The 26,044-nt window shown below is 48.0% G+C and overlaps 1 protein-coding gene across 6 annotated transcripts in view; it reads left to right on the top strand.

Moving 5' to 3' along the window:
- LOC138641582 (uncharacterized) overlaps nt 1–23,732 on the top strand; it is a 76,468-nt gene extending 52,736 nt beyond the window's left edge. For 2 of the 6 annotated variants that reach the window (XM_069729065.1, XM_069729068.1), the window contains 9 exons: nt 1,599–1,823; nt 12,655–12,702; nt 14,762–14,809; nt 15,248–15,295; nt 15,791–15,946; nt 16,182–16,265; nt 16,344–16,622; nt 21,499–21,558; nt 22,309–23,732. In XM_069729065.1, the coding sequence (XP_069585166.1) occupies nt 1,599–1,823; nt 12,655–12,702; nt 14,762–14,809; nt 15,248–15,295; nt 15,791–15,946; nt 16,182–16,265; nt 16,344–16,622; nt 21,499–21,558; nt 22,309–22,571 (1,211 nt within the window). In that variant the 3' untranslated portion in view covers nt 22,572–23,732. Of the gene's footprint in view, nt 1–1,598; nt 1,824–12,654; nt 12,703–14,761; nt 14,810–15,247; nt 15,296–15,790; nt 15,947–16,181; nt 16,266–16,343; nt 16,623–20,860; nt 20,987–21,498; nt 21,559–22,308 lie in introns of all 6 variants that reach the window. The other 4 variants (XM_069729066.1, XM_069729069.1, XR_011313914.1 and 1 more) reach the window with 3 other exon arrangements.
- Nucleotides 23,733–26,044: the final 2,312 nt, after the last annotated feature.

Below are 26,044 nucleotides of genomic sequence, written 5' to 3' on the forward strand. Positions count from 1 at the left end.
TGTGTGGATGAGTAGAGCGGTGACAAGCGCATTGTGTGGATGAGTAGAGCAGTGAAAGGCGCATTGTGTGGATGAGTAGAGCGGTGACAAGCGCATTGTGTGGATGAGTAGAGCGGTGACAGGCGCATTGTGTGGGTGAGTAGAGTGGTGACAGGCGCATTTTGTGAGTGAGCAGAGCGGTGACAAGTGCCCTGTGTGGATGAGTAGAGCGGTGACAGGCGCATTGTATGGATGAGTAGAGCAGTGACAGGCGCATTGTATGGATGAGTAGGGCGGTGACAAGTGCATTGTATGGATGAGTAGAGCAGTGACAAGCGCATTGTATGGATGAGTAGAGCGGTGACAGGCGCATTGTGTGGATGAGTAGAGCGGAGACAGGAGCATTGTGTGGATGAGTAGAGCGGTGACAAGCGCATTGTGTGGATGAGTAGAGCAGTGAAAGGCGCATTGTGTGGATGAGTAGAGCGGTGACAAGCGCATTGTGTGGATGAGTAGAGCGGTGACAGGCGCATTGTGTGGGTGAGTAGAGTGGTGACAGGTGCATTTTGTGAGTGAGCAGAGCGGTGACAAGTGCCCTGTGTGGATGAGTAGAGCGGAGACAGGAGCATTGTGTGGATGAGTAGAGCGGTGACAAGCGCATTGTGTGGATGAGTAGAGCGGTGACAGGCGCATTGTGTGGATGAGTAGAGCGGTGACAGGCGCATTGTATGGATGAGTAGAGCGGTGACGAGCGCATTGTGTGGATGAGTAGAGCGGTGACAGGCGCATTGTATGGATGAGTAGAGCGGTGACAGGCGCATTGTGTGGATGAGTAGAGCGGTGACAGGCGCGTTGTGTGGATGAGCAGAGCGGTGACAGGTGCGTTGTGTGGGTGAGCAGAGCGGTGACAGGCGCATTGTGTGAATGAGCAGATCGGTGACAGGCGCATTGTATGGATGAGTAGAGCGGTGACAGGCGCATTGTGTGGATGAGTAGAGCGGTGACAGGCGCATTGTATGGATGAGTAGAGCGGTGACAGGCGCATTGTGTGGATGAGTAGAGCGGTGACAGGCGCATTGTATGGATGAGTAGAGCGGTGACAGGCGCATTGTGTGGATGAGTAGAGCGGTGACAGGCGCATTGTATGGATGAGCAGAGCGGTGACAGGTGCGTTGTGTGGGTGAGCAGAGTGGTGACAGGCGCATTGTGTGAATGAGCAGATCGGTGACAGGCGCATTGTGTGAATGAGCAGATCGGTGACAGGCGCATTGTATGGATGAGTAGAGCGGTGACAGGCGCATTGTGTGGATGAGTAGAGCGGTGACAGGCGCATTGTGTGGATGAGTAGAGCATTGACGGGCACCTAGTGTGTGTGTGAGCCGAGAGCGGTGACAGTCGCCCTATGTCTGTGAGTAATGTGGTGACTGTCGCCCCCGTGGGTGTGTGAAGCTGTGTTTGGTCCTACGTAATGGACGTCACTGCTGGAAGATGTGCACTAGTCACGAGGTCACATTTGTCTGATCGGGGCACATTACTATGAACAGGGCACAGGTCACATGACTGCCGACTGTCGTCACTGGTCTCATGTTCTGATTTTATCTTTATTGTTTCGACTACAGGAAGGAGATGGAGACGGAGGATCTCTCGCCCCCTGTCATCATCATCCTCCTACTGCTCAGAGGATGGAGATGAGACTCAGGAGGACCGTCTGTGGGATGAGGGTCTCCCCGAGTCCTCCATTCAATATTGCCCTGTACTGACTGACCCTCATCTGCAGACACCATTAGCCACCAATAAAGATTCTCAGGGGCACCATATTGTACCTCCTCCACTCCCAACATCAGGTGAGTTCCACTGCTCTGATCATACAATACAATGTGGACCCTTTAGGATGGGAGGGAATTGAAAACCTCATGTATGGAGCTGACAGGAAAAGATGGCAGAAGTAAAGGTAGCATCTCAGTACCACTAGTCTGATAACACTGTCAAGGGCCAAAGAGAGTGGATGGTAGGGCATGGCTGATGAGAATCCGAGAGAGCTGATGAGGACCGGAGAGAGGATGAAGATTGCTAGAAGGAGTCTCTAATAAGGACCATAGAGAAGACAACGAGTACCTGAAAAAGTCCCTGACAAGGATCGTAGAGAGGATGGCGAGTGCCTTAAAGATTCGGTGATGAGGACCAGAGAGATGATGATGAGTAGCTGAAAGATTCGGTGATGAAGACCGTAGAGAGGATGGCGAGTGCCTTAAAGTGCCCATGTCAGCAGGATTGTGCACAACAACCTTAAGATAGTGTCAGGACGGCACCGTTATACTGATTACACAGAATCCGTCTTGTGGTTGTTTTTTAATCTTTATTTTCAGTTTTGAGTTTATCATATGTTAATGATATGTACGATTGCCGAGAGCTGTTACCGTGCAGGCGCGCGCGGTGCCATCTTGGAGGAGGAAACATTTTTTCTTCTCCAACAAGATGGTACTGCTGGCGCAATAGTAGCTTTTGGATCTCCATACACAACAATAGCTGCTACTGCGCAGGCGCCATTTTTAAATTGATTTTTTTTTTGCACTTGCTCAATAACATCAAGAATACTTATTAACTGGACACTAAACATGCGATATTGCTGCAGCGCAGGGGCCACGGCCAGCACCTGCCTGCAGAAGCGTTCTTTAATTTTTTTTCTTCAGTATGTACAGGTATTCATTATGTAAACTAGAGGGCAGGTCAGTGAGGGATCAGTGACCTGTCAGCAGTGTGCATTATGAATACCTAATCAAAGCACCACCTGAAGACCCCCCTACAGTCCGCCCTCGGGACACAGGCAAATCATTAACTAAAATCTGAAAATACAGATTATACAACCACAAGATGGATTTTATCACCAGGTATCAGTGTAATCAGTATAACGGTGCCGACCTGACACTGTGTGTAGGTTACTGTGCACAATCCTGCTGACAAGTCACTTTAAAACTTGTGAGGACTAGGGAGATGATGACGAGTACCTGAAACATTCGGTGATGAGGACCGGAGAGAGGATGCCGAGTGCCTGAAAGCGTCGGTGATGAAGATCGGAGAGAGGATGCCGAGTGCCTGAAAGCATCGGTGATGAAGATCGGAGAGAGGATGCCGAGTGCCTGAAAGCATCGGTGATAAAGATCGGAGAGAGGATGCCGAGTGCCTGAAAGCATCGGTGATGAAGATTGGAGAGAGGATGCCGAGTGCCTGAAAGCGTCGGTGATGAAGATCGGAGAGAGGATGCCGAGTGCCTGAAAGCGTCGGTGATGAAGATCGGAGAGAGGATGCCGAGTGCCTGAAAGCGTCGGTGATAAAGATCGGAGAGAGGATGCCGAGTGCCTGAAAGCGTCGGTGATGAAGATCGGAGAGAGGATGCCAAGTGCCTGAAAGCGTCGGTGATGAAGATCGGAGAGAGGATGCTGGATGCCTGAAAGCGTCGGTGATGAAGATCGGGGAGAGGATACCGAGTGCCTGAAAGCGTCAGTGATAAAGATCGGAGAGAGGATGCCGAGTGCCTGAAAGCGTCGGTGATGAAGATCGGAGAGAGGATGCCGAGTGCCTGAAAGAGTCAGTGATGAAGACCAGACAGAGGATGCCGAGTGCCTGAAAGCATCGGTGATGAAGATCGGAGAGAGGATGCCGAGTGCCTGAAAGCGTCGGTGATGAAGATCGGAGAGAGGATGCCGAGTGCCTGAAAGAGTCAGTGATGAAGACAAGACAGAGGATGCCGAGTGCCTGAAAGCATCGGTGATGAAGATCGGAGAGAGGATGCCGAGTGCCTGAAAGCGTCGGTGATGAAGATCGGAGAGAGGATGCCAAGTGCCTGAAAGCGTCGGTGATGAAGATCGGAGAGAGGATGCCGAGTGCCTGAAAGAGTCAGTGATGAAGACCAGACAGAGAATGCCGAGTGCCTGAAAGCGTCGGTGATGAAGATCGGAGAGAGGATGCCGGGTGCCTGAAAGCGTCGGTGATGAAGATCGGAGAGAGGATGCCGAGTGCCTGAAAGCGTCGGTGATGATGGCCAGAGAGAGGACAACGAGTGCCTGAAAGAGTCAGTGATGAAGACCAGACAGAGGATGCCGAGTGCCTGAAAGCATCGGTGATGAAGATCGGAGAGAGGATGCCGAGTGCCTGAAAGCGTCGGTGATGAAGATCGGAGAGAGAGGATGCCGAGTGCCTGAAAGCGTCGGTGATGAAGATCGGAGAGAGGATGCCGAGTGCCTGAAAGCGTCGGTGATGAAGATCTGAGAGAGGATGCCGAGTGCCTGAAAGCGTCGGTGATGAAGATCGGAGAGAGGATGCCAAGTGCCTGAAAGCGTCGGTGATGAAGATCGGAGAGAGGATGCCAAGTGCCTGAAAGCGTCGGTGATGAAGATCGGAGAGAGGATGCCGAGTGCCTGAAAGCGTCGGTGATGAAGATCGGAGAGAGGATGCCGAGTGCCTGAAAGAGTCAGTGATGAAGACCAGACAGAGGATGCCGAGTGCCTGAAAGCGTCGGTGATGAAGATTGGAGAGAGGATGCCAAGTGCCTGAAAGCGTCGGTGATGAAGATCGGAGAGAGGATGCCGAGTGCCTGAAAGAGTCAGTGATGAAGACCAGACAGAGAATGCCGAGTGCCTGAAAGCGTCGGTGATGAAGATCGGAGAGAGGATGCCGGGTGCCTGAAAGCGTCGGTGATGAAGATCGGAGAGAGGATGCCGAGTGCCTGAAAGCGTCGGTGATGATGGCCAGAGAGAGGACAACGAGTGCCTGAAAGAGTCAGTGATGAAGACCAGACAGAGGATGCCGAGTGCCTGAAAGCGTCGGTGATGAAGATCGGGGAGAGGATACCGAGTGCCTGAAAGCGTCGGTGATAAAGATCGGAGAGAGGATGCCGAGTGCCTGAAAGCGTCGGTGATGAAGATCGGAGAGAGGATGCCAAGTGCCTGAAAGCGTCGGTGATGAAGATCGGAGAGAGGATGCCGAGTGCCTGAAAGAGTCAGTGATGAAGACCAGACAGAGAATGCCGAGTGCCTGAAAGCGTCGGTGATGAAGATCGGAGAGAGGATGCCGGGTGCCTGAAAGCGTCGGTGATGAAGATCGGAGAGAGGATGCCGAGTGCCTGAAAGCGTCGGTGATGATGGCCAGAGAGAGGACAACGAGTGCCTGAAAGAGTCAGTGATGAAGACCAGACAGAGGATGCCGAGTGCCTGAAAGCATCGGTGATGAAGATCGGAGAGAGGATGCCGAGTGCCTGAAAGCGTCGGTGATGAAGATCGGAGAGAGAGGATGCCGAGTGCCTGAAAGCGTCGGTGATGAAGATCGGAGAGAGGATGCCGAGTGCCTGAAAGCGTCGGTGATGAAGATCTGAGAGAGGATGCCGAGTGCCTGAAAGCGTCGGTGATGAAGATCGGAGAGAGGATGCCAAGTGCCTGAAAGCGTCGGTGATGAAGATCGGAGAGAGGATGCCAAGTGCCTGAAAGCGTCGGTGATGAAGATCGGAGAGAGGATGCCGAGTGCCTGAAAGCGTCGGTGATGAAGATCGGAGAGAGGATGCCAAGTGCCTGAAAGCGTCGGTGATGAAGATCGGAGAGAGGATGCCGAGTGCCTGAAAGCGTCGGTGATGAAGATCGGAGAGAGGATGCCGAGTGCCTGAAAGCGTCGGTGATAAAGATCGGAGAGAGGATGCCGAGTGCCTGAAAGCATCGGTGATGAAGATCGGAGAGAGGATGCCGAGTGCTTGAAAGCGTCCGTGATGAAGATCGGAGAGAGGATGCCGAGTGCCTGAAAGCGTCGGTGATGAAGATCGGAGAGAGGATGCCGAGTGCCTGAAAGCGTCGGTGATAAAGATCGGAGAGAGGATGCCGAGTGCCTGAAAGCGTCGGTGATGAAGATCGGAGAGAGGATGCCAAGTGCCTGAAAGCGTCGGTGATAAAGATCGGAGAGAGGATGCCGAGTGCCTGAAAGAGTCAGTGATGAAGATCGGAGAGAGGATGCCGGGTGCCTGAAAGCGTCGGTGATGAAGATCGGAGAGAGGATGCCGGGTGCCTGAAAGCGTCGGTGATGAAGATCGGAGAGAGGATGCCGGGTGCCTGAAAGCGTCGGTGATAAAGATCGGAGAGAGGATGCCGAGTGCCTGAAAGCGTCGGTGATGATGGCCAGAGAGAGGACAACAAGTGCCTGAAAGAGTCAGTGATGAAGACCAGACAGAGGATGCCGAGTGCCTGAAAGCGTCGGTGATGAAGATCGGAGAGAGGATGCCGGGTGCCTGAAAGCGTCGGTGATGAAGATCGGAGAGAGGATGTCGGGTGCCTGAAAGCGTCGGTGATGAAGATCGGAGAGAGGATGCCGGGTGCCTGAAAGCGTCGGTGATGAAGATCGGAGAGAGGATGCCGAGTGCCTGAAAGCGTCGGTGATGATGGCCAGAGAGAGGACAACGAGTGCCTGAAAGAGTCAGTGATGAAGACCAGACAGAGGATGCCGAGTGCCTGAAAGCATCGGTGATGAGGACCGGAGAGAGGATGCCGAGTGCCTGAAAGAGTCTGTGATGAAGACCAGAGAGTGGATGCCAAGTGCCTGAAAGCGTCGGTGATGATGACCAGAGGACAACGAGTGCCTGAAAGAGTCAGTGATGAAGACCAGAGAGAGGATGATGAGTGCCTGAAAGAGTCGGTGATGATGACTGCAGAGAGAATGACGAGTGCCTGAAAGAGTCGGTGATGATGGGCAGAGAGAGGATTACGAGTGCCTGAAAGAGTCAGTGATGATTACCACAGAGAGGATGAAGAATGCCTGAAAGCGTCAGTGATGATGGCCAGAGAGAGGACAACGAGTGCCTGAAAGAGTCAGTGATGAAGACCAGACAGAGGATGCCGAGTGCCTGAAAGCATCGGTGATGAGGACCGGAGAGAGGATGATGAGTGCCTGAAAGAGTCGGTGATGAGGACCAGAGAGGATGACGAGTGCCTGAAAGAGTCGGTGATGATGACTGCAGAGAGAATGACGAGTGCCTGAAAGAGTCAGTGATGATTACCACAGAGAGGATGAAGAATGCATGAAAGAGTTGGTGATGAGGACCAGAGAGAGGATGATGAATGCCTGAAAGAGCCGGTGATGAGGACCAGAGAGGATGACGAATGCCTAAAGGAGTCGGTGATGATGACCACAGAGAGGATGTCGAGTGCCCGAAAGAGTCCCTGATGAGGACCAGAGAGATGATGACGAATGCCTGAAAAAGTTGGTGGTGAAGACAGCAGATAGGATGTTGAGTGCCTGAAAGAGTCTGTGATGATGACTGCAGAGAGGATGACAGGTCCTCAGGTTGGAGGTGACATTTTCTGACACCTGTGTATGTTGGACACAAATCAAAGGTCCTCAGGATGGAGGTGACATCTGTCGCTGATGTATGATGGACACACATCCGAGATCTTCATGATAGAGGTGACATCTTCTGACACTGGTGTATGATGGACATACATTGGAGGTCATCATGATGGAGGTGACTTCTTATGTCACTGGTGTATGATGGACACATATTTGAGGTCGTCAGGGAGGAGGATTTGATATTGGTATATGGTTCTTCTCAGAGGAGATGTGGTGGCAGCGTAGGCCCAGGTGGTGGATGGAGGAACAGAGTGGTTTGCAGGGATTCCCAGACCTCAGAAGAAAGATCTCCACTAGTAGAGACTTCTCCACCATTCTGCCTAGCTCTACACAAGAATGGTAAATGTGCCATCCACCCTGAGTTTGTGTTACCTGAAGAACTCATCCCAGTCACTGGGTTTGGGGGTGTTCACCGTCCCTTACCAATGGCCCGGTTTTCCTGGACGGGGGTGCAGGGAGGGGTTTAAGGGAATTGGGGGTGTCTAAGCACCTCACAAATGTTATATTGGGAACTGAACAGAAAGGTAGGTTGCTCAATACATTCCAGACAACCCTCCCGGATCCGGTATGTCATGTGTCACCAATGTTGATAATGTGAGTGTCGAAGTGATGCATAATGATAATGTATCTTATGGTACAGGAGAACTCAGCCATGTCACGTTGCAGGGTGATATTGCTGAGGATTCCCTAAAAGGAGCAAGCATGAGTGCTAATGGCGTTGGGACCAGGCATGGGGATCGTGAAGCGGGTAGTCTCGTACAGCTGACTAATGTCACGATGGACTGTTACATGGCCTGTAGTAGCTTGCTCATGAGTAGTGATTCTCCTTAGGTATTAGTGGAGGATAGGGAGAATCGGAGGGGATCATAAGGAAGCTGACCAGTGTCACGGCGGACGGTGACATGGCTTGTGGAAGCTTTCTCATGATTAGCACTGCTCCTGAGGTATCACAGGAGACGCACTGGGATTATAATGATGGTGGTCACGTGCAGCCGATCAGTTTTACGACGGTCTGTGACAGGGCTGGTGATAGCTGCCCCATGATTAGCACTGCTCCTGAGGTAACAGGTTAGATGCGGAAAGTTTCACCTCCAGCTTGTCTAGATGGGAGAAAGTTTGTCCCAGAGCCGTTCAGGGTGGGAGAAAAGTGTTACCTACAGTCTGTCAGGATGATGGGAAAGCGATACCCATAACCTGTCAGGATGGTAGTAAAGTTATGCCCCCAGCATGTCAGGATCGTGGGAAAGCCTGTCCAACCGACGGTCAGGGTGAGGGAAAAGTGTGTCTGTCCCACAGCCTGTCAGGGAGGTGTGATAGTAGGGTCCCCAGTCTATCAGGGTTGTAGAAATGTAGCATCTTCAGTCCGTCAGGTTGCGGGGAAAGTTGTGTCCGCAGCTTGTCAGACTAATGGGAAGGCATTCTTATCCCCTAGGGAGACAACTTACATAGCCGCTGTCAGATATGAATATTGTTTGTTTTTATCCAATATTTATGAGATAGATTTTCTATGTTGTAGAGAAAGGACGGATGTGAGGCTTTGACTTATTATTTGCCGTGGGGCCACTAGGAAACCTCCAATTGAATAGCGGCCTGATAGATGATACTATACCTTCTGCGGCGAAGATATCTTACAAGTTGGGGATTTCACCAAAATTCTAATATAGCCAGGACATCCCACAATCCGACTCACGTGAGGTCATCAAGGGGAGGTGTGTGGGTGTAACGTGGGGGCTAATAAAAAGCAGAATCTGGGTCTGCATCAATGGTCCGTTCAGGAAGGTGCAGCTCGCTGTGGTTCTGTCCGTTTCCTCCCTCCACTAAGCTCTGAGCCATTTCCGGGACTCAGATTTAGTAAGTTTATTTTGTTAGAAAAGAACTGAAACCGCGCATAAGGAAATGAAAAGCTAAAAAACACGTAAAATATGTTAAAATGCCAAAATACGTGATAAAATGTGGTTTGTATAAAGACACCCCTAGAAGCAATATAGGCCACTGTGCTGCAGTATTTCCGGATTTGCCTGCCCGCTATCTTATTCATACACCAGACGCCGGGCACTCTACTGCAGGACCTCACGCTCAGCTCCGTACCCGGTAACGCTGCGGGGGCCTCTTGCACTATTGCTCGTCACACACTAATGTGCATTATTACTTCAAATAGGCTGCTTTGCACCACTACTCACCGGTTGAAAGTGGTTATATTGCTATGTCATCATCTCACGAGACCGCAATGCACTCTTGAGACCGGAGCGCGCAAGGAGCGTCGGTATCCGCTTCGCTTGGATCCGGGGCCTCCAGAAGGTGAGTATATAACTATTTTTTATTTAAATTTTTTTTTTAACAGGGATATGATGCCCACATTGCTATATACTACGTGGGCTGAGCAATATACTACATGGGCAGTGCAATATACTACGTGGGCTGTGCAACGTGGCTGGGCAATATACTATGTGGGCTGTCCTATATACTACATGGGCTGTGCTATATACTACGTGGGCTGTGCAATATACCACGTGGCTGGACAATATACTACGTGACTGGGCAATATACTACGTGACTGGGCAATATACTACGTGGCTGGGCAATATACTACATACTACTTGGCTGGGCAATATACTACGTGACTGGGCAATATACTACGTGGCTGTGCTATATACTATGTGGACATGCATATTCTAGAATACCCGATGCGTTCGAATCGGGCCACCATCTAGTACTTTTATTAATCAAATGAGTTGCCAAATTAATGTAAAATCTAGTCCACACGTTGACAAGGATCGAAAAAAAGATTTTTTTATTTGAAATAATAATTTTCTCCTTCAAACTTTGCTTTCGTCACAGAATGCTCCTTTGCAGCAGTTCCAGCATTTCAGACCTTTAGCATTCTAGCAGGTAATTTGCGGTGGTAATCTGGAGAAGTTCCCCCCATGCTTCCAGAAGCCCCTCCACAAGTTGATTTGGCTGATGGGCACTTTTTTGGTACCATACGGACAAGCTGCTCCCACAACAGCTCAATGGGGCTGAGATCTGGTGACTGTGCTGGCCGCTCCATTACAGATAGATACCAGCTGCCGCCTTCTTCCCTAAATAGTTCTTTCATAATTTGGAGGTGGCTTTCGGTCATTGTCCTGTTTGTAGGATGAAACTGGCTCCAATCAAGCGCTGTCCACAGGGTATGGCATGGCGTCGCCAAATCGAGTGATAGCCTTCCTTATTCAAAATCCCTTTTACCTTGTACAAATCTCCCACTTTACCAGCACCAAAGCAGCCCCAGACCATCACATTGCCTCCACCATGCTTGACAGATGGCGTCACACACTCTTCCAGCATCTTTATAGTTGTTCTGCGTCTCACAAATGTTCTGTGTGATCCAAACACCTCAAACTTGGATTCATCTGTCCATAACACTTTTTTCCAATCTTTCTCTATCCAATGTCTGTGTTCTTTTGCCCATATTAATATTTTCCTTTTATTAGCCAGTCTCAGATATGGCTTTTTTCTTTGCCACTCTGCCCTGAAGGCCAGCATCCCGGAGTCGCCTCTTCACTGTAAATGCTGACACTGGCGTTTTGCGTGTACTATTTAATGAAGCTGCCGGTTGAGGACCTGTGAGGCGTCGATTTCTCACTACAGACTCTAATGTACTTGTCTTGTTGCTCAGTTCTGCAGTGCAGTCTCCCACTTCTCTTTCTACTCTGGTTAGAGCCTGTTTGTGCTCGCCTCTGAAGAGAGTAGTACACACCGTTGTAGGAAATCTTCAGTTTCTTGGCAATTTCTCGTATGGAATAGCCTTCATTTCTAAGAACAAGAATAGACTGTCGAATTTCACATGAAAGTTCTTCATTTCTGGCCATTTTGAGAGTTTAATGGAACCAACAAATGTAATGCTCCAGATTGTCAACTAGCTCAAAGGAAGGTCAGGTTTATGGGTTCTCTAATCAGCCAAACTGTTTTCAGCGGTGCTAACATACTTGCACAAGGGTTTTCAAGGGTATTCTAACCATCCGTTAGCTTTCTTACACAGTCAGCAAACACAAAGTACCATAAGAACACTGGAGTGATGGTTGTTGGAAATGGGCCTCTATACACCTATGAAGATATTGCATTACAAACCAGACGTTTGCAGCTAGAATAGTCATTTACCACATTAACAATGTATAGAGTGTATTTCTGAATCATTTAATGTTAGCTTCATTGGAAAAAACTGTGCTTTTCTTAAAAAAATAAGGAAATTTCTAAGTGACACTAAACTTTTGAACGGTAGTGTGTATATTCCATGCGTTGTAGTCGGTTGTGTATATGTTATAAACTCACTGTGAGTTCACCAATAATTGTCCTAATAGTGGAAGCAGCTGCAGCCTCACTTGTTAATCGTCGGTCAATTGTGTAATCGTCCTAACAATAGGGGGCAGTGGAGTGCTGTTCCCCTGACAAAAAGGTAACGGAGGATCTGCAACCCCTCCGGCTGTGATCCTTGACAATAAGTAAACTACTCAGATACCTGCACAGACGCCATTTTGCATCCTTTGATAATTTTCTCCTGACTTTTCGCTATGGTTGTGCTATTATTGTGAGTGGGAGTTGTAGAATAGTTTGTGTCTTATATTTGCTGCACTTTCTCTCTATTTAAGTCTATGCACCATTGAAAATTACAGTCACCATGATCAATGACCAACACGCAGAACAAGGATGCCCATTGTCATACAGTATCTGGTCACGGAAAATTATTCTGCAGCATAATTGTTGGTATGTGAAAGTACATGCCCCTGCCCCACCCCATGCAGACATTTCACCTTGTACATGTGACCCTATGATGGACCTGAACTGAGAAATGCTTATAGGGCATTCAGACACAGGTAATGATGTGAGAAGTAAGACCCTGTGTCCTGTATCACATGCAGAGCTCTCTAGATGTTATAATATCTCAAATGCATTATGTTACATGACCTCTTCTCAGGGTGTCTGGCGTTAACAGATTAATGGTCGCCTGATCGGGATGTCACTGTTATGATCGGGATGATGGTGTGGTGATCAGGACGATGGTGTGGTGATCGGGACGATGTTGTGGTGATCAGGATGATGGTGTGGTGATCGGGACAATGGTGTGGTTAACGGGACGATGGTGTCATGTTCGGGATGATGCTGCTTTGATCCAGATGATGGTATTATGATCAGACCTATGGTGTTATGATCTGGTGCCATGATCGGGATGATGGTTCTACGACAGAGGTGATGGTTCTACGATAGGGGTGATTTTTTTTTCCATCCTGACAATTTCCTCATATGATTCATTCCCAGGTCTGTGGATGATAAAATCAGAGGCGGACAGTGAAGAAGATGAAGAAGGTGAGGAATAACAATGGTGTTGTGATCGGGGACGATGGTGTTGTGATCGGGGACGATGGTGCTGCGCTCGGGACGATGGTGCTGCGCTCGGGACGATGGTGCTGCGCTCGGGACGGTGGTGCTGCGCTCGGGACGGTGGTGCTGCGCTCGGGACGGTGGTGCTGCGCTCGGGACGGTGGTGCTGCGCTCGGGACGGTGGTGCTGCGCTCGGGACGGTGGTGCTGCGCTTGGGATGGTGGTGCTGTGATGGGGCGATACTGCTGTGATGGGGGCGATGCTGCTGTGAAGGGGGCGATGGTGATACAATCTGCCGCTACAGTTAGGGCAATAATGCTACAATCGGGGCGATGGTACTATTTGAGGACACAGCATTGTATCTTAATTAAAGTTGAGCAAATTTGTTCGGAATCGGTCACTGAATCTGAATTTGCCATATTCATGCCATATTTGTACCCCAATCGTGCCAAATGTATGTTTGATGATCGGTTCCGAACATATTCGGTAATTTCTACTCCCATTGACTCTAATGACGTTTGGCTGTGTTTGACAAATATTCAATGGCGATTATATTCGTAAACGAATCCGAACAAACTCGCTCAACTCTAATCTTAATTAACCAGACGTCTATTTTCAGCAAGCCAACAAGAATAGACTGTTATCTATATGTTGATTTGTGAGTTTGTGTTTCTTTCTGGTTGGTAAAGAAAACAGACTTTTACTTGTGTAAGCCTGTAATATTGACAATTTGTTGTGACACATTGTGCTCTTATCCTGGATGACTAGTGATGTTTGATGATATGCTGATTACATAATGTCCAGGATAGCTAGTTTGTTGAGTTTGTTGACTTTTAAAACAGAGGAGGAAAAACTATGCAAATAGATCACCATTTTTCCCCTTTATCTGTGAATTCTGGTTTGAAGGACACTTGTTAAGTTTAAAAAGAGGTTATTTGACTCTGTATGGAGAGACAGAGTTTCAGCCAAGACATCCAAAAATCCAAAGGACCAGAGACGGGACAGCAGCCAAGACATCATGGCTCCATCACGAGAGACACGGATTTTTCATTCTACAGGATGCCAGCTTGGGGCACTTCGCCCCCGGCTGGGAGAATACAGATCTGCTCCATTGACCATAGCAAATCCATGGATACGTTTGGAGAAAGCCTGGATTGGGACCCGTCGGTCGCCTGGCTCAATGGAGATATTCAGAGAAGCCAGGTTGTGACCCTCGGGTCAACTGGCCTTCTACCTGAATGGATTGTCATCTTCCTATGCTTGTCGTTACCTCTTCTCTGTGTGCGTGCCACAGGTGGGGTAATAAACCCTGTAAGCTAAAGCCAGGTTGTGACCCTCCGGTCAACTGGCCTTGTACCTGAATGGACTATCATCTTCCTACACTTGTCGTTACCTTCTCTCTGTGTGCCACAGGTGGGGTAGTCGGCCCTGGAAGATGAAGCCAGATTGTGACCCTCCTGCCAACTAGTCTTGTAATTGAATGGACTGTCATCTTTCTACGCTTGTCTTTACATTCTCTCTGTGTGCGTGACACAGGTGGGGTAATCGGCCCTGGAAGCTGAAGCCAGGTTGTGACCCTCCGGTCAACTGGCCTTGTACCTGAATGGACTGTCATCTTCCAAAACCTGTCGTTACCTTCTCTCTGTGCGTGCCACAGGTGAGGTATTCAGCCCTGGAAGATGAAGCCAGGTTGTGACCCTCCGGTCAACTGGCTTTGTACCTGAAGCACAGTCATCTTCCCAAGCTTGTCGTTTCCTTTCCTCTGTGCGTGCCACAGGTGGAGTATTTGGCCCTGGAAGCTCTGAAATAACAGCTGCCATTATCCCGGTGAGTCAGCGGAAGGGTGATACTCTGTAATGTGCACCATCTTGGGTAATGTGCTGGGACTGTTCTTCATATTATCTGCCTGTTTTGTGGTTCAATAAAGCATTGCCACACTGTTTTACCCTGTTGATTAGCTTTACGCCCGTGTCTCCATATGCTACAATCGGGGTGATGTTTTTGTGTTTTCTCCTGACAATTTCCACATGTGATTCATTCCCAGGTCTGCGGATGATAAAATCTGAAGCGGACAGTGAAGAAGATGAAGGAGGTGAGGAGTGACAATGGTGTTATGATCTGAAGGAAAGTGCTGTGATGCGGGCGACGGTGCTGTGATGCGGGCGACGGTGCTGTGATGTGGGCGACGGTGCTGTGATGCGGGCGACGGTGCTGTGATGCGGGCAACGGTGCTGTGATGCGGGCGACGGTGCTGTGATGCGGCGACGGTGCTGTGATGAGGGCGACGGTGCTGTGATGCGGGCGACGGTGCTGTGATGAGGGCGACGGTGCTGTGATGCGGGCGACGGTGCTGTGATGCGGGCGACGGTGCTGTGATGCGGGCGACGGTGCTGTGATGCGGCGACGGTGCTGTGATGAGGGCGACGGTGCTGTGATGCGGGCGACGGTGCTGTGATGCGGGCGACGGTACTACAATCTGGGTGATGTTTTTTTTTTCACCTCACAATTTCATCATGTGATTCATTCCCAGGTCTGCGGACGATAAAATCAGAGCCGGACAGTGAAGAAGATGAAGGAGGTGAGGAATGTTTCTCATACATGAGATTTTTACATTTTCTGTTTCCTTACAGCATCAGTCAGATGGAAACTGCGATAGTATAATGAACCCTTAGAACAAGACGGCTGCCATTCTTTTATTTGGTACTAAGAGGATCTGTTGTAGTCAGTGAAACCTGTTCTTAGATTCTTCCAGGAAAGATCCTCCTAGTGGACAATTCTTAATATCCTGAGAAATCTCTGTTTATATTTGGCCCAAATCCTAGAAATCTCTGAGAACGCGAAGGATCTCATAGTCTCTGTCCAGTTTGCTGCTCAGTTATTGAATTGTCATGATGGAAGGGGTAACTTCAGATAACAATCTGTCGCTCACCACCACTGCGGCCATTTCATATGTTGTCCTCACGCTCTCAGGAATGTTTTTGGATATTGCCACTACCTCCACTTAGTATCACCTACTTCCCCTCAGATCCTGAACTTTCTTACATATTTCTGAATATCTGGACTTTTCTCTTAGGAGGAAGTTGCAGTAATGACATTCCCTCCCCGCAGTCAGTGATGTCCGGCCAAAATCACAGGAGGAAAGGGAGTCAAAGGAAGGGCACCGAGCAGCCATCTTCTAATTCTGAATCCCCAGAAGATTCGTACCCCTGGATGGAGCCCCTTGCTGAGGGTGAGAATCTGACGTCCTCTACAGCTTTGTGATGAAATTCTAAACAGGCTTAGAGATGGTGGCTCCTGGGACCATATATACAGCAGGCTTGCGGGTAGTCATCCCCTTGCTCCAAGTTGCAGAGGTTGTGAGAAAGCATGGTGCCATCCTATCTTTGCACAGCCCCGTTGTATTGTTGAGGTCTCCGGGGATCCATCCATTGCACTAGACATTAGCTCTTCGTAACTCTCCACAGGTCCCACTGTGGTCAAGCTGGAGTCTGATCTTCTATCATCAGGTCCTTGCATCCTGGAGTCAGAGACCTGTTCGGAGCAGGAAGGTGAGCGGAGTGCTTTGTATTGTCCTGTAATAAGTCCCTGCCAGCAACACCGATGCCTAATCACTTCTCTTCTGACAGACTCCCCTGGAGCAAGATCCATCAGGAGGTCCCCAAACTTCTCTGCAGCGGAGCTGGAGTATTTTGTGGCGCTAATGGATCACTTCCTGCCAGATAATCTCATTCGAGCTGGGGCTATTCCCATCAGGCAGCGTAAATCTATCCTTCAGGAGATCGCCAGACGCTTGGAGCCTCTGTCTGGCTGTTTGCGCACCCCCCGCCAGCTCCGACATCGCTGGACCGACTTCAACAACAGAGACCCAGACCGACTGGAAAAGATACGAAGCCGGATAAGGAGAGGTAACTGGAGGGATAAACAATAAAAATGTATATTCAGACCAAGTGGCGCTTAGAGCCGAAAAATTGTAGCCGCAGTGGTCCCCGTATAACTGTTAGAGAGCAGCGTGTGGCAGTAGTATTGATTGTGCTCTACGGTAGTGACGTGGGATCAGGTTGGGTGCAGAGAGGTGTAAGGCTATGTGCACACGTAGAAATGGTCCAATGTGGATTTTTCCGCAACGGATTTGATAAATCCGCAGGCCAATAACACTGCGGTTTTCCTGTGGATTTATCGCGGATTTACCGCGGTTTTTGTGTGGATTCCACTGCGGTTTTACGCCGGCGGTTTTCTATTATGGAGCAGGTGCAAAACCGCTGCGGATTCCGCACAAATACTTGACATGCTGCGGAATGTAAACCACTGCGTTTCCGTGCGTTTTTTCCGCAGCATGTGCACTGTGGATTGCATTTTCCCATAGGTTTACATTGTACTGTAAACGCATTGGGAAACCGCTTTGGATCCGCTCAAAATTCGCAGCGTGTGAACATGGCCTGACAGTATCCGCCTGTGCTACAAGCCGTAATATACAGCGGTATTACCTGTACTGCGGCCGAATGGTGAGAGAATAGGATGCGTCTTATAAACGCAATGTCCCCTTACAGTAGCTTCAGATCAGCTTGTGCTAATTGTCGTGCCCGTGCAAAAATTCTGAGGCAAAAGGGGGGTAGGTAGCATTAATAAGAACGTGGTATCATGTAGAGTACAGAGTATTATTGCAGTCTTGTTCTGTGCCACAAATAGTGATATGTATAAAGTTACCTGTCTGGTTACTAGATAGCGGAAGAGCAGGATGCCATTGTAGTAATCGGCACAGAGATGAAAGATGTGCCGTTTAGTATGGATCCTGGTGTGAAGCGGCCATTGATGCATGCGTTATAGGTGAGTATATCCAAGTCCTAGTGTACTGTGCAGAAGCCGTCGTGGAACAGCAGGCACGGAGACACTGGCACGGTACCGTGAGTCCTGCTGGAGCCTGGCGTCGGAGGTGGATGGCACTTGCGGTTGCTGTGGTGAGTGGATCGTGGGTGAGGCGGCTGCTGGACCACGGGACGTTGGAGATGTGGCAAGGAGCCACGTAACAAAGTTCATTGGGGCTGCTAGCCAGTGGTTCCAAGTTACGAACGCTGCCCCGGCCGGCGGCAAGTGCAGAGGGAATCACTGCCGGATGACCCGAGCGGGGAATCGGGGTAGTGACATCACTCCTGTACCTATGGTCGGGTAGATGAAAGTTGGCAGCCTACAATTCTAATCCAACACGTTTCAGGAGCTTGCGGCTTCCTTCGTCAGAGATATTACAACTCCAGTGTAGTGAACTTTTAAATGCCAGTTTCCATTAGTCTAAATGGGCATGTGACCACCACTGGACGCGGGCAACGCCACAGAAGAGATGGGACTGGTTGTCATAGTGCAGGATATGTTAAGAGGTGAGAGACTGACCAGCGATGGTCACCAGCAGGAGCATGAAGGAGATCAATGCCGATAAAAACTCCGGATCTCAAAACTAGATTTATTCAAGGAGGAATAAAAATGTTCAGAATTGAGGGAAAGTTTAGATAAAATGAGAATATTGATATTTTTGAGAGAACATATGCAAAGTGTGTTACAACATGTTCTCGATGCATGAATCTTTATTTGATTTCATTAATCATGGATATATGAACAATACCTGTTCATGAATATACTGTAACGGTTAGTTAACATGTTAATAAAAATGATATTTGTGGGGGAAATGATTTTTTGGGGGGATGATTTTTTATTAATTTAGTTTAAAGAAAATTTGTAATAAAAATTATTTTTGAAAGTATTTGTTTTTCATAAATTTGCTATTCTAATATATGGAGAAAACACGAGATTACTGCGATGAATGCAACTTTATTCAGGTAACAGTCAGAGGCGTTAGGAGATCACAGAAACCCGAAACGCTCCACCTCATTGTTCAGACCATGCGGTTTTAAGGTATTGAAGACGAAGATCCATTCTGTCTCTTTACGAGACATTATTTTTCTGCAGTTACCACCCCTCCAATCCTCAACAACTTGTACCCCCAGAATTGTGTCCCCATCAGGTTGCCCCCATGTTTCTCAATGTAGTGTTCGGATAGGGGATGATCCTGTATTTTTTAGAGATGTTGTTAATGTGTTCACCAATTGTTTTGGAGAGTTTTCTTTTAGTGCGCCCCACATATTTTTTATTACATGGCATTGAATGCCTCCTTTAGTGTGACAGGAGATGAAGTCTTATGTTATATATCTCATTACCCTGTGTAAAGGTCGTGTGTTTACAAGGGGTTAATGTGCAGCACAGTTTACACAGAAATAAACCTATGAGGTTGAGGTGTGGGGTCATTAGGTGACCACTACCGTGTACAGTCTCTTGCACAGTCGGAGCTGCCAGGTTATTCTGTGTCCTCCTGTAAATGAATTGTGGTTGGTTCGGTAATCGTTCACCCAGAATCTTGTCCTCTCGTAATTAGTGATGAGCGATTATATTCGTTACTCGAGATTTCCTGAGCATGCTCGGGGGTCCTCCAAGTATTTGTTAGTGCTCGGAGATTTAGTTTTCCTCACGTCATCTGAATGGCTATTAGCCTGCTTGATTACATGTGGGGATTCCCTAGCAACCAGGCAACCCCCACATGTACTCAGGCTGGCTAATAGCTGTAAATCATTCAGCTGTGGCGATGAAAACTAAATCTCCGAAACACAAACAAATACTCGGAGGACCCCCGAGCGTGCTCAGAAGAACCCGAGCAACGAGTATACTCGCTCATCACTACTCGTAATCTGTTCCAGAGTTTAGTGATGTTTCTCAGAAAGTAGTTTTGGGATTATGTTGTAAGATTATGGGGATATTGAGAGGATCTTGTTGCTTTTGGTTATTAGTTATGTTATGGGAGATCAATAAATCTCTTGGTATTTTGGTTACTGTGTCTCTAAGGTAACGTTCACACTAGCGTTATGCTAGTGTGCGTTGGGTTAGCGTCGGGCGACGCAGCGGCGACGCACGCGTCATGCGCCCCTATACTTAACATGGGGGACGCATGCGTTTTTGTTAGTTGCGTTGTGCGACGCATGCGTCTTTTTTGCCGCAAGCGTCGGACCAAGAAAACGCAACAAGTTGCATTTTTCTTGCGTCCGATTTTCGGCAAAAAACGACGCATGCGTCGCAAAACGCAGCGTTTTTGCGTGCGTTTTGCCGCGTTTTTGCGTGCGTTGCGTCGCCGACGCAGCGGCGCACAACGCTAGTGTGAACGTAGCCTAAGAAGTCCTTATTCTATCCTCTCTCTATAAATGTGTCCATAAGGTTGTTGGCTTTCTGTTCAGAATCCATATTCTCCATACAATTTCTGTGGAGGCGAATAAATTGTCCTCCAGGAATATTGAGTAACCAATGCGGCACATGTCAGCGGTGTAAGGCAATGTGACTATTGCTGTCAGTCGGTTTGGTAAAAGTGCCAGTGCAAACTTTATATTCGTGGATAAAAATAGTTAAGTCTAAAAAAGTCAGGGATTCCCTGCTAGTGGTAGATGTGAATTGTAGACGATAGAATCTAAAAACTGGGATAAACTTAGGGAATCCCCTGACCAGACAAAGAACACAGTCTATAAAGTGTTTCCGTAGGACCAGGTTGGCGCACAGTTCGCCCTGAGGGTATATAAGCTGGTGTTCCCACAGGCCAACATAAAGGCTAGCGTAACTGGCACAAACCTGGTCCCCATGGCCGTGCCCTGCTGCTGCTGGAGATAATGATCATTGCTGGATTTAAGAATATGATGACTATAAAATTCATACAATCTCCAGTGAACTGGACTTGTCAGTGGGGATCTGTGTAAACGTATTCAAGAAAAACATTGAAGCTTCGCACCCTTCTGATGTTCCGTTACCGCGTACAGTGGGGTGACGTCTGGGGTCCCCATAATGTAGTTCTCCTTCCATGTTAGGCCGTTTACAAGCTGTAAGATGTGTTTTGTGTCCCTGAGATAAAGATGCAAATAAGGAACACACGCTTGCAACTGGTGGTCTACAAACCTTGACAAATTAGAGGCACCCCACTCCTGAGACGATGGCTGTGCCTGGAGGGTTCAATATAGAATATTAATACATCGAGCTTCATCCTTATTAATAAATCCTTTATGGTGCTCAGGATCTCATCTGTAGGGTCACTGATTTTTTTACCATATGTTTCTTCATCACCTAGATTCTCATTGCCTCGGAATGATATTGATCGTAGTCTAAGATGACTATACTCCCTTCTTTGTCAGCCGGGCGGATTACAATTTGATTTTTATTTTGAAGAGTTCTTAGGGCGTTCTTTTCCTAAGGGGTAAGCTTGTAATGTATACTTTTATTTGTACATGTTGGGTTAATTTGACGTAGATCTTCAGTAACTCCTTTCAGAAACATCTTCATTGAGTTAGAATATTCATGGATTGGGTGGAAATTAGATTTATTTTTGAGATCGGTAGATGTGGTGTCTTGAATGATCGGTTTGAATGATAAATTGTACATATACACATGGAACTTGTTAAACTTATTAGTTGGAGCAAACTTTAAACCTTTCTGGAGGGATCACATCTTGTGCCTCGATGATTTACGTCTATCGATTGTTTCCCGCTATCATTTATGAGGCATTCAGACTTTGTATCAGTGTTGGCCAATAATGGGAATTTCCTCCATTCTGCCGGCATTCTGAGCGTCCACATTAGTGTAGATGGAGCAACTTGTGGAGGCCCTGTACACAGTTCAGGCCGGGTCTAGGTCCGGTTGTGAGAAGCGACTGATCTTGGGATTGTCCGGTTCCTGCAGTGATTCCTGCTCTGTATCTCTGATTTGCAGCTGCCCGGCTGGAATCCTGTAAGAAGCTCAGTAAAGCAGCAGAGTCGGCATCCGGAGCAGGTAACCTCACCCGTCTCACTTATTAGCCTTGTCCCCCACTGATGCACGGTCTGTGTGTGGATTCCACGCTGATAATATAGAGTGCTCCAGACTGAATTCTGGGGGCAGACATGTTGTCTGATCATGATGGGTGCCATTCATTATCTGCACCACTGTCATATTGCACAAATGTTGGTATTTTCCATATTAATGTTTAGAATAAAAAAAAATCCTGAAATGTTGCAGTTTTCAGTTTGGCCACTAATCCCGGATACCGCTCACTCGATCTCTCACTGTTGATCCACTGTGATTGTCCCATAGATGGCAGATCACTCGATCTCTCACTGTTGATCCGCTGTGATTGGTCCCATAGATGGCAGATCACTCGATCTCTCACTGTTGATCCGCTGTGATTGGTCCCATAGATGGCAGATCACTCGATCTCTCACTGTTGATCCGCTGTGATTGGTCCCATAGATGGCAGATCACTCGATCTCTCACTGTTGATCCGCTGTGATTGGTCCCATAGATGGCAGATTACTCGATCTCTCCTTATTGATCCACCATGATGATTCCCACAGATGGCAGATCCCTTGATTTCTCATTGTTAATCCACCATCACCGTCCTCACAGATGGCATTTCCCTCCATCTCTCACTGGTGATCTGCTGTGATGGTTCCCACATACGGCAGATCGTTCGATATCTCTCTGTTGATCTGCTCTGGTGAGATTAGGATCCTGCATTTTTTATGTGTTCATTTATTTTCTCAGGGAAGAAATGGAGACTGCGACGTCATCCTCTCCAGCGAGACATCATGCAGGAGGAGCAGACCCCAGTGCAGATGACGTTGGACACCTCTGAGGAGCATTTACCCAGAATACCTTGGCACCAGTCTGGGCTTCCAAAACCTAGAAACACCTTCTCTATGGCACGATTAAAAAAAAATCGTCACCTGTCGCTTCACATCTTACGTATAGAATCATCCAGCAGCAGCTCCTACAGAGGGCAGGCAAGCATGACTGTGCTGAGCTGAAGACATGGCAGCAAGGGATGTTAGACCACCATCCTGGCAGTTCTGATTCTCCTGTAGAAGAAGGTTTAATGTTCTGTTCCTTCTATCGCCACCATCATTGACGTCACAAAGAATCCAGCAACCTCTGCTCTACTGCAGTGAATCTGTACAGGAGGGTGATATGGCTGAAGAGTCTGCTTGTGAATGTTTTGGGCCCCGGCAGTATACAAGGGGGGAGTCCAAAAACTATCCGCTTACTGGCTGTAGAAGTTATTTTAAGGCAGCACTCCAGCATTTTTTTTAGCTTTACCACTGGAGTGGTGCTAATAATGTAAGTTCCCTGCACCTTGTATCATACTTACCAGCTGCCATCTTCTACTGTTATCGTCACCACCCTGGTCAGTCTTCTTACGGTTCTACAATGTTTGCCGGGAGAGCCAGAACAACTCTATGTAAGTCTATGAGAAGCTGAACAAGGGTCTCCTAGAATATCATTGAGAGCTTGTGATGGCAGTGCGGGACCAGAGTGGTGCCAGGAAGAGCTGAAGATGGCAGCTAGTGAGTAAAATACTATGATCGGGTAACTTACAGTTGTAGTGGCAACACTCCAGGGTTGAAATAATAATAAAAAAGCTGAGGAATGGTGCTTTAAAGGAAACCTGACGCCAAAAAAACGCTATTAACCTGCAGATATGGGGTTACCAACCTGCCTGGCTCCTGTACTTAGCGGAATATTGCGGGGAGAAAATGAGCATTATTCTCCCTAGTAGAAGTCGGGTTTCAGTCACCGGGGTGGCGCTGGTTCAGTCACATACAGAATGGCAGCTGTAACCGCGCTCCTGACACTGGCTCTACATTGTAGCCGGGTGTCATTCAGGGCCGACGGTGCAGTTACAGCCGCTGCTCTATATACTCAGACCAGAACGCTGCCGAGGGAATAAAGTCTATTTTCTTCCCGCAGGGTTTCGCTACGTCCAGGCATCAGGCAGGATAGTAACGCTATTAACCTGCAGATTTACTCCATATCACCAGGTCAATGGCGTTTTTTCTGGTGGAAGGATCCTTTAATCAACTTTCAGAAAAGACGATGCAGAATTTTCTTCATAATCTCCTTGATTTTCGATCACATTTTGTCCACCAACAAGCGTTGCTATTCCCTCATTAAAAACTATTTCCGGCTGAGCTGGGATCACTTCATTGGATGTGAATTGTCATCCTCGTAAAACTTCTTCCAGGGCCCCCATCATGATAATCCACTGGAGCCACTTCCAACAGAAGGAGTTCACGCTCAATATTGTCATCAGTCGTGGACGGGCATCCGGCTTCATTCTCATGGCAGACATTGTGAAACCGTCCTGCACGTCTCTATCCCGTCACAAACATTTCTTCTTGACCAAACGCTTTCTCTGTACTGTGCACAAAGTCTTCAATCAATCTGGCCACCCGACACACTCCCGAACCAGAAGAAACAGATCACTGCACTGCTCTAAGGCTGCCGTCACACTATCAGTATGTGGTCAGTATTTTACATCAGTATTTGTAGCCAAAACCAGGAGTGGAACAATTAGAGGAAAAGTATAATAGAACCATCTGCACCACTTCTGCATTTATCACCCACTCCTGGTTTTGGCTACAAATACTGATGTAAAATACTGACCAAATACTGAGCGTGTGACAGCAGCCTAATTCTGTGCAGATCACAAGTGGTGCAGCAGCCATTGTATCTTGCACCGCAGTCTCAAAAGAAGTGATGTAACCTGTCCAAGAACGCACAGCAGTGACGGGAGATGGTCACCATGCCCTCAAAGTGCTGATAGCACCGTTCATGTAACCAGGGTGCAGAAAATAATTTTGACTCACCCTCGTGTGTATGTCTATATACAGTAGTTTTCAGAATACCAGCCGTGTAATATAACTAACCAGATTAATCGCTGTTTTTGGTATAAATTCTATCACCACACGTCACACAATTTACCAGTCGGTGCAGTAGATAAGAGAACCCCCAGACTCCGCATCCATGATCTGCAGGTATCGGAGTCTGTGTATCAGAATAATTCACAGGGGGTGATCACAATAATACCAGTGTGGAGATCAATCAGTGCGGTCAATCATTCTGTGAAGAGATGGGTGTGAGTCCGGTGGCCGTTATCTAATGGTGAAGCCAGGACGTGTACATGCATTCCTCCTGGAAAGCCTGAGATATATGGGGCGTTTGTCACATTGTTCAGAAGAACAGCGGACTCTGATTATAAGATTACTTAATAAGATCCTATATCAATCAGTGAAACTTCCTAATCACACAAAACCACAGCGGAACTCTGATTATAGTTTATTGGAGAAAGTAAAACTTTTATAAAGAAGTGCAGACAATGATCGGCGGATCAGCTACAATAATCTCTATGCTTCATAATGGAAACCAAACCAGAGAGACAAGGAAGAAAACAGAAGACGACCATCAAATGGATGAAAGAATAACCAGAATGGCAGAGACTCAGCCAGTGATCGGCTCCAGGATGATCACAGACAGTCTCACGTTACCAATGATCGGCTCCAGGATGATCACAGTCTCACGTTACCAATGATCGGCTCCAGGATGATCACAGTCTCAGGTTACCAATGATCGGCTCCAGGATGATCACAGACAATCTCACGTTATCAGTGATCGGCTCCAGGATGATCACAGTCTCACGTTACCAATGATCGGCTCCAGGATGATCACAGACAGTCTCACGTTAACAATGATCGGCTCCAGGATGATCACAGTCTCACGTTACCAATGATCGGCTCCAGGATGATCACAGTCTCACGTTACCAATGATCGGCTCCAGGATGGTCACAGTCTCACGTTACCAATGATCGGCTCCAGGATGATCACAGTCTCACGTTACCAATGATCGGCTCCAGGATGATCACAGACAGTCTCACGTTACCAATGATCGGCTCCAGGATGATCACAGTCTCACGTTACCAATGATCGGCTCCAGGATGATCACAGACAGTCTCACGTTACCAATGATCGGCTCCAGGATGATCACAGACAGTCTCACGTTACCAATGATCGGCTCCAGGATGATCACAGACAGTCTCACGTTACCAATGATCGGCTCCAGGATGATCACAGTCTCACGTTACCAATGATCGGCTCCAGGATGGTCACAGTCTCACGTTACCAATGATCGGCTCCAGGATGATCACAGACAGTCTCACGTTACCAATGATCGGCTCCAGGATGATCACAGTCTCACGATACCAATGATTGGCTCCAGAATGATCACAGACAGTCTCACGTTACCAATGATCGGCTCCAGGATGATCACAGACAGTCTCACGTTACCAATGATCGGCTCCAGGATGATCACAGTCTCACGTTACCAATGATCGGCTCCAGGATGGTCACAGTCTCACGTTACCAATGATCGGCTCCAGGATGATCACAGACAGTCTCACGTTACCAATGATCGGCTCCAGGATGATCACAGTCTCACGATACCAAT

Source organism: Ranitomeya imitator, chromosome 6, assembly GCF_032444005.1.
Source record: "Ranitomeya imitator isolate aRanImi1 chromosome 6, aRanImi1.pri, whole genome shotgun sequence".
Taxonomy (NCBI): Eukaryota; Metazoa; Chordata; class Amphibia; order Anura; family Dendrobatidae; genus Ranitomeya; species Ranitomeya imitator.